The sequence below is a fragment of the Marmota marmota genome, unplaced genomic scaffold (genome assembly GCF_001458135.2).
Source record: "Marmota marmota marmota unplaced genomic scaffold, marMar, whole genome shotgun sequence".
Classification (NCBI taxonomy): Eukaryota; Metazoa; Chordata; class Mammalia; order Rodentia; family Sciuridae; genus Marmota; species Marmota marmota.
The window spans coordinates 7988318-8000230 of record NW_026000016.1 but is presented as its reverse complement, the minus strand read 5'-3'; the positions used below and the strand labels follow the sequence as shown (position 1 = coordinate 8000230).

The 11913-nt window shown below is 34.2% G+C and overlaps 1 protein-coding gene across 1 annotated transcript in view; it reads left to right on the top strand.

The window, feature by feature from the left end:
* Positions 1-10012, top strand: part of Ccdc7 (coiled-coil domain containing 7) — a 194342-nt gene extending 184330 nt beyond the window's left edge. Inside the window, exons 23-26 of the mRNA XM_015483292.2 lie at positions 5243-5350; positions 5548-5598; positions 7629-7751; positions 9963-10012. Coding sequence (XP_015338778.1) covers positions 5243-5350; positions 5548-5598; positions 7629-7751; positions 9963-10012 — 332 coding nt within the window. The remainder of the gene's footprint in view (positions 1-5242; positions 5351-5547; positions 5599-7628; positions 7752-9962) is intronic.
* The last annotated feature ends 1901 nt before the right edge of the window (positions 10013-11913 follow it).

The window sequence follows — 11913 nt, the reverse complement described above, 5'->3', positions numbered from 1 at the left end:
ACCTATACACATATATATATATATATATATATTGCCTCTAACAAACACATTAATGAAGATTAATCTCATTTGTGTTGAATATAACTTACTCATTTTTAACTGTAAAAACCAAGATATCAGACAAGTGTAGTTAATAGTATTTGCCATCTCTTCCCATTGGAAAAAATCCTAGAAGCAGTGGATATTATATTTAGACATTTTACAGAAACCAGCACTTTATTGTCTGACAACCTAGAAATCTTCTGGGTTACTAATTTTAAAGACAACTTTAATCTCATCTGTTTAACCAATTTAAATTGAACTTCTTCTTAAGTTACATGAACTAAAAGGTATTTGTGTCCATTTCTTTTTTTAAATTTTAATTTATAAGTGCTCATTTATCTATATGCCAATTTTGGTAACATGTAAATGATACATAAACAGAGACAAACATGTAGACACACATCCAATACATAGGTATGCACAAATTTAGACATAAAACCCAACAGGAAATAAGGGTTTTTGAGCTTTCCTTTGAGTGTTTGACCTCTGAATAAGGACAAAAACCTCTATAGTTAGATAAAATAAGACTGATTATAACAAACATTATTAATTTAGGCATGTAGGATCCAATGTGAATCCACCACAAAACCATGAGCTCAAAAATACAGAAATTTTTAAAACACAGGAGTTCTTAAAAAATGACAATGGCCATAATTACTCTAATAAAGGAGCATGAAAATCATCTTTATTATATCAGAGTACACTTTTGGATCAGATTGGAGTCAGTCTTGATGTTTAAAGAATGTGAGAGTCCTGAAACACTCAGGTAAAAATTATCAAGGTAAAGAAGAGTTGTACATATACGATTGTTCCGCTGTAGTGTGTAGGGAGAAATTTGTTAGGAGAGCAAAATCACAGAGTGTAAAAGCAGATAAGATAGCCATTTAGATCTCTCAGTGGTGTGAATTTAAAAGTGACACCATTTTTTTTTCCCCTTTGGTCTCAAACTGGTTTTGAATAATTGCTTCTATAGCTTACATTCCAGATGCAAGCCTTGGAGAGAGAGAGAGAGAGAGAGACCTTACAGAAAGCTAAAAAGTAAGGAATGCTACTATTATGAGCTTGAGAGGCAAAACTTCATATATAAGGCACTTTCGATCATTTTTTTCTCCATTTTGTAAAATCAGTTGATTAAGTTGTGGTGGTTATAGTTTATATTTCCTTTGGAGACACTTTTTCATTCACCCATTGGAAATCAGGCCAGGTTATAATGCAGAAAATAAGACATCTTCTTATTTTTCAACTGTGATTAGGTCATCTCCCATTATTACCTTTGAGGATAAGGCTCTCCTCTGAACACCAAAGTGAAATAAATGAACCAGAACAGAAAATCGGTACCTTCACCAAGAAAACTGTCTATCTGGCTAGTGGACATTTCCCTGTCCTGGAACTTCTAGCTTCTGGAACCTCTAGTGGTCAACAGTTTCTGCCCCTCCTTCCATGACCTCTGAACTTAACTATTGCCTTATCAACATGGTCATAACCTCTCTCTTGTTTCATGTGTGGCCATGAAAAAAAATGCAACCCTCCAGATTATCCATCTTTGCCATGTGACTTGTTACCCTGGGAGACCATGAGACCGTTAGATGTTTTTCTTGTAATGAGTTCTGGCCTGTCTGTGCTGAGCGTACCATTAGTTAATGAACTTTGAGGGTACAGAGATTGGGCCTCACTCAGAATGGAAGATTATAGCTGAATCTAATTTACATTTTAGTGCAATTTGGGTTTTTTAAACAATGTCTGGGAAGTTTTTAGTCCTGCAGATAGGAATCTCAGCCGTTTTCCTTCCTTTTCACAGAACAAGCTAAGCTGTAGAATGGTATTAAAATTTACATTTCCCATTGATGGCCCTGATTCTCTATTGGAGAGTTGATATTGAGGACATGTTTGGTAGCAGACAAAAATGAGACTTTTTCTTGAAAACAAAAGAAAAAGTCAAACTTGCCTCAATTTTTCAGTATGCGGGTTAGTGGTAAACCTGACATAACTGTTGCTATTAGAGCTCCCATCTGAACATGAGAAAACAGAACTTAGATGCCTGAACCAGAGAAATTGTCAGTTTTGTTAGGGACATCTTCCTAATGAACTCCTGATGGCTAACAAAATTCATCTCTCACTGCCTGGTTCTACCAGATTTATTGTTGTCTAACTAGTGAGAATGATGCAGGGTCTTCATTCACCTCATGCCAAAAACAGAGGATTCAGATGGCAATGATTACTAATTCCTCCTGCCACTATCAAACTGCCGACCCATGAAACACATGAACTACAGTGGAGTGTATTCCTTTCGTATGTGTATCTATATAGTTAGGTAGTCTGGTCTGCAAGAATTATCCCTCATCATACAGTATTTGAAGAAATTATGGAGAACTAGAGTCATTAAGGATAAGAAATAGAATAAAGACCTTAAGTTTAACTGGGCATGGTGGCACACACCTGTAATCCCAGTGACTTCGGAGCCTGAGACAGGAAGATCATGAGTTCAAAGCTAGTCTCATCAAAAGTAAGATGCTAAGCAACTTAGTGAGATCCTGTCTCTTACTAAAATACAAAATAAGGCTGGGGATGTGGCTCAGTGGTTGAGTGTCCCTGACTTCAATCCCTGGAACACCCCCCACCATCACCAAAACAAAGGAGCTTAAATTTGCTGTAGGCCAAAGAACCTCCAGGGTGAGAATGACACCTAGTGGTTTTTGAATGCTTACTGCCTTTTTTTTTTTTTTTTTTTTGAGGACTCTTAAGTAAAAGGGGAATTGAAAAGATGTGAATATAAGTTTCCCTTCTGCAACCAAAAAAGATAGTGGGGCACAGAGGAACACAGAAACAATAATGGAGAGAATTTCTACAGGCTTGTGAAGTTTCAATATGTGAACAAAGGGAATCCAGGTGTTTCTTATGAACCACTCCATGTAAAATGTCCTTCTCTCAATGCTGATCAGTGAGGGAATGAGATTGTTCAGGAGAAGAAAGCGTAGAAGAATGAGATTAGCTCATACAGAGATGCGTGTATTATTGGGGTGTTCGCTCAGCACTTCTGTCTTTCTTTCTTTATTTGTTTATTTATTTATTTTTATGTGGTTCTGAGGATCGAACTCAGGGCCTCATGTGCTAGGCAAGCGCTCTATGGCTGAGCCACAACCCCAGGATACTCATTAGGCTGTTAAGAGAGAAGGCTGGGGGAGAAGCATTTGATTTTCACTGGGGAGTGGCCCGGACAAGAATCTCACAGTTGCTCCGCTCCTTTGTTCAACTTCACTCATTCACAGACAAATTAGGATCCAGAGCTGTTGTGTTCTGACTCCAGACACTCTGAGCCATCATAGGAAATGCAGAAGTAGCTTTGGCAGAGTCCCACATGCCTGACCCACAGGGCAGGTGATTAGGAACCACCAGAGGCCTTGAACCCTTTCACCAGAGTTTTCAGATTGGCAGCTTGCATTAATTGTGTTTAACTAGATGATGGATGCCTAATATTGCCCTCTAGAAGGAAAGAGAAAGGGACAGAAATGTGCACTTCAGTAAGATGTGAGATGTGGAGGAGCTTATCTTGATAACAATCCCAGATGAGCCCCCAGCTGATACCTGTCTTGGAGATCAAGAATGGGTCCTCGTTCCCCTGGTACTGAAGATTAATCACCAAAGAAACGCTGAGGCAATCTTAGAAAGCAAATTTTATTTAAGAAAGGGATAGAGACAGACTTCTCTGGAGAGAAGTAGGGCCCAGAGCTAGGTGCCCGTGGGTCTCACACACATCCCACACGGGTGAGGGAAAGGGTTCCCATCAAAGGGATGGGCTGGCTGTGAAATAAAAGCTAAGAAAATAGTACTACAAAATAAACACAAGAGGCCAGAAATTAAGTTTTCAGAGAAGGAGCAGTGACTGGCCAAACCAACCAGAGGGGTGCAGAGCCTGCACATGCTTTATTTTTATCAGAATATATCAAAAAGATTTGATAAAAACTTCTTCCCAAAAATAGGATAGGAATGGGGGTAGGTAGGCTGTTCAGTTCTTAAAGGGTAACTCCCATTTCTGTTGTTGTGAAGAACCTGTGTCAGAGCTATGTAGCAAGTCACAGTTACAGGGCAGTCTCAAAGTGTCAGGGTTGCTGCTGGGAGTTCCCAGATACCAGATTTTCTTACCCAATGGCTTCCATGCCGATTTGATTCAGGCACATTTCATGGATGGATCCCCGCACATCCCCCTTCTTTATTCTTTAAATGCAAATGATGAGCGGTTATTTCAAGTTCCTGGATCCTTGTTCTGTGGGTATGACAATCTATTATTATGATACCCCCCAAAATAGTAGCAAACATATCATTCCATAATATACATGCAGAATGTTTCAGCAAATTTCTAGGATTAAAACCATTCAATTCATGAAGTATTTGGTCAGCTAGAGATGCAGGGTCCATAAGATCAATTTTTCTTTTCCAAATATCCTGGATGTGATGATATAACTGTATAAGATCCTGGGAATTATTATTGCTATGCCAACATAAAATACTTTTTTGTGTTTTATCTTAAAATATTTGGTAGGTTATGATCACCGGACTGTTTTTAGCTATACACTATATACCTAACACAAAAACAGCTTTTTTCTCTGTAACTCACATCTGCTGATATGTAACTAATTTTATACATACATGCAAATGGTGCCTCCATTTTTATTTCTTTAATTTTTAGGATCAATACCTTCTGTTAATTTTTGATTCAGTGTTGTTCAATAAGTGGGTCCTTGTTACTTTTGAATAACCACCTTAGACTCAGCGATAAAATATTCTCATTTAAGTCCTATTTAAAATATCATACATATTAAGAATCACAGTGCTAATTAGTTGATATTTCTTTTTAATAATTTAGGGCAATAATAAAAATGATGTTGATAAAATTTAAGAGATGTAAATTTTTTAAAGGAAACATTTGAAAGGAGATTACAATTCAAATATAAAAATGAATATTTTTGTTCAAAATAAAAAGATACTCAGATAAAGGCCAAAATTAAGAAACATACTATTAAGGAACATAGAGGAAAAATGATAAAATGGTTTATAGAAATTTGAGTAATAGACAAGTGGTCACTCTATAAAATGAGAAATAAGAAATTACAAATACAGAAACAAAGGCTTATATAAGGAATTTGGTAGTAGTCCGTAAGTAGTCATTATGCCATCATGTGACTTTTTAAATTTTTAATTTTAGGTATGAGTTTATCTAAAGGCAAAAATATGTTCAGACAAGAAGAAGATAGTTTTGTCAAGCATACTGCACCAAGTAAATTCTCAACAAAATCACCCATGGACAATCAAGGTATAAGACAGTAACATATAATCATATAAAATAAGAATCTAATTACTTAGAATAGTTTTCATAGAATTCTTATTATTTTACTCTTGGCATATTTTAAAATTTCAGAAAATACATAAAGACTGTCTTAGCTCAAGCTGCTATAAAATAAAGACCTTAAACTGAATGTTTTATAAACAATAGCAATTTATTTCTCACAGTTCTGGAAGTTGGAAAACCTTTGGCCAACATACTGACAGAAGTTGTGACTGGTGAGTATTCACCTTCTGGTGCCTCATTCTGTGTCCTCACATGGTAAAAGGGGCAAAGTGGAAGGGGATTTCTTTAAGGAGAGTACTCATCATGTTCATGAGAACTGAGCCTTCATGACATAGTCACTTGCCAAAGACCCTACAACCTATGCTATCACAAGGTGATTAGGACTCAACATACTTGAGCAAGAGAGATACAAATATTCAGATGAGAGCAAAAATTAATATAAAATGTACTCTACCCTGTCTCATTCCTCCTTTCTAAGATTTTTATCATTTGTAGTCATAAACTATATATAATGATGTTCTGTGCAAGTATTGTTCAAAAGTTTTTATTGTGGCCTCTGTTTTTTCTTTCCCTTTTACTGTTGAATTCTCATATCCTATTCTCTCCCATCATCTACATTACTTTGGGTCAAAGATATTTTGTAAAAAAAAAAAAAAAAGAAAGAAAGAAAGAAAAAGACAAAAGAAAAAAGTATACACCTACATACACACTAAAAACTTTTGGGTAGAAATCACTAAGTTAAATGCTTTTTCTTCATCTGTGTTATCTAACATTTGTTTTTATGACATTTTAGCAATACTTTATTTATTTTATTAATTGCTCATGACAATACAATTATCTTGACATATCATACATTTGAATCAAATGGGGTATAATTTCTTATTTTTCCGAGTGTACAGGTTGCAGAATCCCATTGGTCATGCAGTCACATATATACACACAGCAATACTAGTGTCTATTTTATTCTGCTGTCCTTCCTTCCCCGCTTCCCCTCCCCTCCCATCACTTCTCTCTACCCAATCTAATGTGACACACTTCTTTTTTTTTCTTTTTCCTCACATTGTCATACACTATTCTGTATAATGATGAGGGTCTCCTTCCATCTTCTGTGCAATTCCCCTTCTCCCTCCCATTCCCTCCCACCTCTCTTCCCTATTTAGTGGTAGTCTTCTTCTCATGCTCTTCCTCCCTATCCCATTTTGAGTCACCCCCCTTATATCAGAGAAGACATTCAGCATTTGTTTTTTAGGGATTTGCTAACTTCACTTAGCATAATCTGCTCTAATGCCATCCATTTCCCTGCAAATGCTATGATCTTGTTCTTTTTTAGTGCTGCATAATATTCCATTGTGTACAAATGCCACATTTTTTTGTCCATTCATCTATTGAAGGGCATCTAGGTTGGTTCCACAGTCTAGCTATTGTGAATGGTACATTTTAGCAATACTTTAAGAACATATTTTATCTACAGTTAACTTGTCATTTGGGATAGTCTTGTACCATCCATATCCGAAATTACATTCAATCTGTAATGTCAGGATGTATTAAAATATCATCACACAAATTAATTTTGCATGGACATTTTCAGAAAAATAATATAGAGAATAAACTTATATTGAATAACATGAAATCATCACTCTAACATGCTTTAAGGTTTTTATTTGTAGTGATTTACAAATTTTCTCCAGCTTTCACCCTTATTTGACAAATGTGAATAGCTAGCTTAAGCCATAGGTTCTGAAACAAATTATGTTAACAATAATTTATTCACTCAGTGGACTTCAGTTACAATGTCTTGTGAATCTTCTTACCCTCTGGCTTCCAAATGGAAGTTTTCTACAATTATATGTTGCTTTTATAACAAATAGAATTTATGAAATATAACAAGCATTGGTTGATTTTTGAGGTTGATTCAGTGACTTATGCACAAAATTTGTTTTCTAAAGACATCTTTCCAAAAAGTATGATTTTAAATGTAGACTACCTATCAAATACAGAGATAAATATTTGGTCCAAAGTGAAATGCGGTTGTGGTATAAGTCAAAATTAAGGAAGATGCTATCACAGGACACAGAACAAAGACAAGAAAGAGAAAAATGTTGAAAGACTTTATAGAAATAGTAAAAAGTGGCTACTCAATAAAACATAAGAAAAGTTATAAATATAGAAATAAAGAATTTAGGAAATAGTGTGTGAAAAGTAAGAATATTCATGAAATTTTTATTTTAAACTTTTATCTTAGGTGTGAGTTTACAGAAAAACAAAGATACATTCAAACAACATCAAGAAGATATTCAAACTAAGAACAGCATACCAACTAAATTTCCAACAAAATTCAGAAATTTATCATCCTTTAAGAATAAAGGTAAAAGATTACATATAAAAATATTTTTAAAGTATCTAATTACCTACAATAGTTTTGAACTGTTCTTTTATTTACTTTTTTATCTTACATTTTTATTCAGCATTCTCTTAGGGAAATCTTTGTATGTTTGAAGATGAGATAATGTATATTTTTGGCACCCTTTTCAAGTATGAGGTAACTGTACTTTTGTGAGTTTGTCTTTGTGTCTTCTATTTTGTTTGTCTTCTTGCCTGTTTTGGTGCAAATACAATGCTGGTTTTGTTACTGTATCTCTGTAGTATAATTTAAGGTCTGGGATTGTGATGCCTCCTGCTTCACTTTTCTCACCAAGGATTGTTTTACCTATTCTGGGTCTCTTAGTTTTCCAGATGAAATTCATGACTGTTTTTTTTTATTTCTATAAAGAATATCATTGGAATTATTTTTTTACATCATTAAAATTTTGATGAATATTGCATTGAATCAGTATAGCACTTTTGGTAGTATGGACATTTTGATAAAATAGAGGAAGACCTTAGAAATTGAAGAAATTTCTATTTAGGCCTATGGCCCATTTTTAATTGGGTTATTTTTTGATATTGAGTTTTGTGAGTTTCTCATATATTATGAATATTAGCCCCTTGTCAGAATCATACTTTGTAAATGTTTTTACCCATTCTCTTGACTGTCTCTTAACTCTGAAAACTTTTTTCTTTGCTATGCAGAGATTTTTAGTTTGAAGTAATTCTATTTGTCTGTTTTTGCCTTGGTTGCCAGTGCTTTTGGGGGATTCCTTCCCTTGCAAAGAAAAAAATATTTGCTATTTCCAATGTCCTGAAGCTTTTCGCTTATGATTTTTTTCCAAGTATTTTCCTAGTTTCTAGTCTTACATTTAAGTTCTTGATCCATTTTACATCGAATTTTATAACTTGTGAGACATCTAATTTCATTCTTTTGTATACGGATATCCAATTTTCCCAGCACCATTTATTGAAGAGACTGTCCAGTCTACAGTGTATATTCTTATCACTTTTGTCCAAAAAATCGGTTGACTATAGATGTGCAGTTATTTACGGGCACTCAATTCTGTTCCATTGGTCTGTGTGGTTTTGTGATAATGCCATAATGTTTTTAGTCCATTGTGAAGTCAAGTTGTGTGAAATACAGAGATGAATATTTGGTCCAAAGTGAAATGCGGTTGTGGTATAAGTCAAAATTAGGGAAGATGCTATCAAAGGACATTGAAAAAAGACCAGAAAGAGAAAAATGATGAAAGACTTTATAGAAATAGTAATAAGTGCTATTTCTACTCAATAAAATATAAGAAAAGTTATAAATACAGAAATAAAGAGTTTGGGTCAACTTGGTTCTTTTTGATCAAGCTTACTTTGGCTACTTAGGGTCTTTTGTACTTCTATATAAATTTTAGAATTGTCTTTTTCTAGTCCTGTTAAGAATATCATTGGTATTTTTATAGGAATTAAATTAAACCTATAGATTGCTTTGAATAATATATGCATTTAACAATATTAATTCTTCCCATCCATGAACATGGGAGGTCTTTCCCTTTTTTTAATGTCCTCATCAGTTTCTTTCTTCAGAGTTTTGTAATTTTCTTTATAGAGATCTTTCACTTCCTTGTTTAGATTCATTTCTCTATATTTTCATTTTTTGTAGGTCTTGAGAATAAGATTTTTTCTGTTATAATTTTTTTCTCAGCAGTTCTTGTTATTGTTATTTTAAAATGCTACTGATTTTTTTATGTTGATTTTGTATTCTACAAATTTGCTGAGTTCTCTTATCAATTCTAATAGTCTTTTAGTGGAGTCTTTACATTTTCCCACATAGAGAATCATATCATCTGCAAACAGGTATAATTTGAATTCCATCCTTTCTATTTGCATACTATTTATTTATTTTTATTGCCTAATTGTACTGGCTAAGATTTCTATACTATATTGAATAAGAGTGGTGAAAGTGAGCATCCTTGTTTCAGACTTTAAAGAAAACATTTTCATCTTTTCCCCCATTTGGTATAATGTTAGCTGCAGCTTTTTTGTGCACAACTTGTATTACATTAAAGTATGCTCCTTCTGTACCTAATTTTTCCAGAAGTTTCATTATTTTGTCAATATCATAGAATATTGAATTTTACTGAAAGCTTTGTTTATCTATTTAGATAAGCATACAACTTTGTCCTTCATTTTGTGGTGTAATGTGTTATATTCATAGATTTGCAGCTGTTGAATCACCCTCGAACTCCTGGAATGAATCTACTCTGATTATAATAAATTATCTTTTTGATATGCTGTTGGATTTGATTTGTTAATATTCTATGCATCTTTTTTGCACCTATGTTCATTAAAGATATTACTTTATAGTTTTCTTTTGTTGTTATTATGTCCTTGTCTTGTTTTGGTATCATAGTAATGCTGACTCTTAAGAGTGAGTTTCTAAGAATTCCTTCCCTTTCATGTTTTTAATAGTTTGAGGAGAATTAGTATTAGTTCTTCCTTAAAATTTTGATAGTATTTAGCAGTAAAGTCATCTGTTCCCAGATTTTTCTTTTTTGGGGAAACATTTTAGTACAGTTTCAATCTTACTATTTGTTATTGGTCTGTTCAGTGTTCTATGTCTTCATGGTTCAATTTCAGTATCTTTTATGTGTCTAGAAATTTATCCATTTCTAAGTTTTCCAATTGTTTGTTATAGAGTTACTTGTAATAATTTTTAATGATCTTTTGTGTTTCTGTGTTATTGGTTGCAATATCTCATTTATCATCTCTAATTTTATTTATTTGAGTCTTTTTTTCCCTTAGTCTAGCTAAAGGTTTGTTGATTTTATTGATCTTTTCAAAAAACAAATTCTTGCCAGATATGTTGGGCCATGTCTATAATCCCAGCAGCTGGGGAGGCCAACACAGAAGGACCACAAGTTCAAAGCCAGATTCAGCAACTTAGTGAGGTTCTAGGCAACTTAGCAAAACCTATATAGTCCACCACAGGCAGCACAGCAGATGGATGGTTAACCAATGCAGGTTATGAGTCGAACTTAGAAAATTAATTAGAAATTATATAAATAAGACAAAGATTCATTTGTTAGTGAAAAGCCAGGGCATGGTGGGGACCAGCCCTGGTGGAGACTGGATCTGAAAACAAAATGGAGTCTGTACAGTAATTTATATGGGTAGGTACACCAAAGGGATTCAGTGTGAAGAAATTCTTTAGGAAAACAGGATGAAGATGGTAAAAACAGCTTGTTTAGGATTTAGCGGTAGCCACTTCCTGTAACTCTGGGGAGCTAGGATCTGGGGAGCTCTGGCTTTTTGAGCTAGTGAGTTCCATAACACCACAGAATTTCCCCTATCAACAGGAATCATCTTGCACATTGGCACTCCCCAGGTGCTCTTGTGCTGCAAGCTTCCCCAAAGCAGCTTTTCAACATCCAAGGTTTCATATAGTTCAATGCAATGATTTATCAACTGCCTATAGCAACCCTGTCAGGAATGAAGCTCAGTGGTTAATCACCCCTGGTTTTGTGACCAAAGTTCAGTCCCTGTCCCCAGTGCCAATTAATGCCAATTTAATGAAGATACAGTTTTTGAGCAAAAGAAAAAAAAAAAGGTTTGTTGCATTGCTAGCAAAGGAGAAACACAGGGGACTCCTGTCCAAGAGGTTGTTACTCTCCCCATCAGGAGGGACATGGGGTTTTTAAAGCCTTAGAGCAATGAGGGCTGTATTCAGAAGGTGAAGGGACCACTGTATTGGTATTGGTATTGGTCTTTTGTATTATCTTTTTGCCTTTATTTCATCTGTTTCTGCTCTGATCTTTTAGTATTTATTTCTTTCTACTAATTTTAAGTTAATTTGCTCTTGCTTTTCTAGATCCTTGATATGTATCAGTAGGTTGTATTTGAAATCTATTTTTATCTAGGCTATTATTGCTTTAAATTTAACCTTTAGTACTATGTTTGCTATTTATCATAATTTTAGTTTGTTGTGTTTTTATTTTCATTTGTTTTATGAAATTTTAGTTTCCCTTTTGTATTTTGTTTAGTATTCATATGTTTGTAGAGTTTCTGAAGTTAATTTTGTTATTTATTTCTAGTTTATTCCTTTTTAGTCAGAAAAGATATGAGTTCAATTTTAAAAAAATTTGTTGAGACTTTTGTCATGCTCTAAT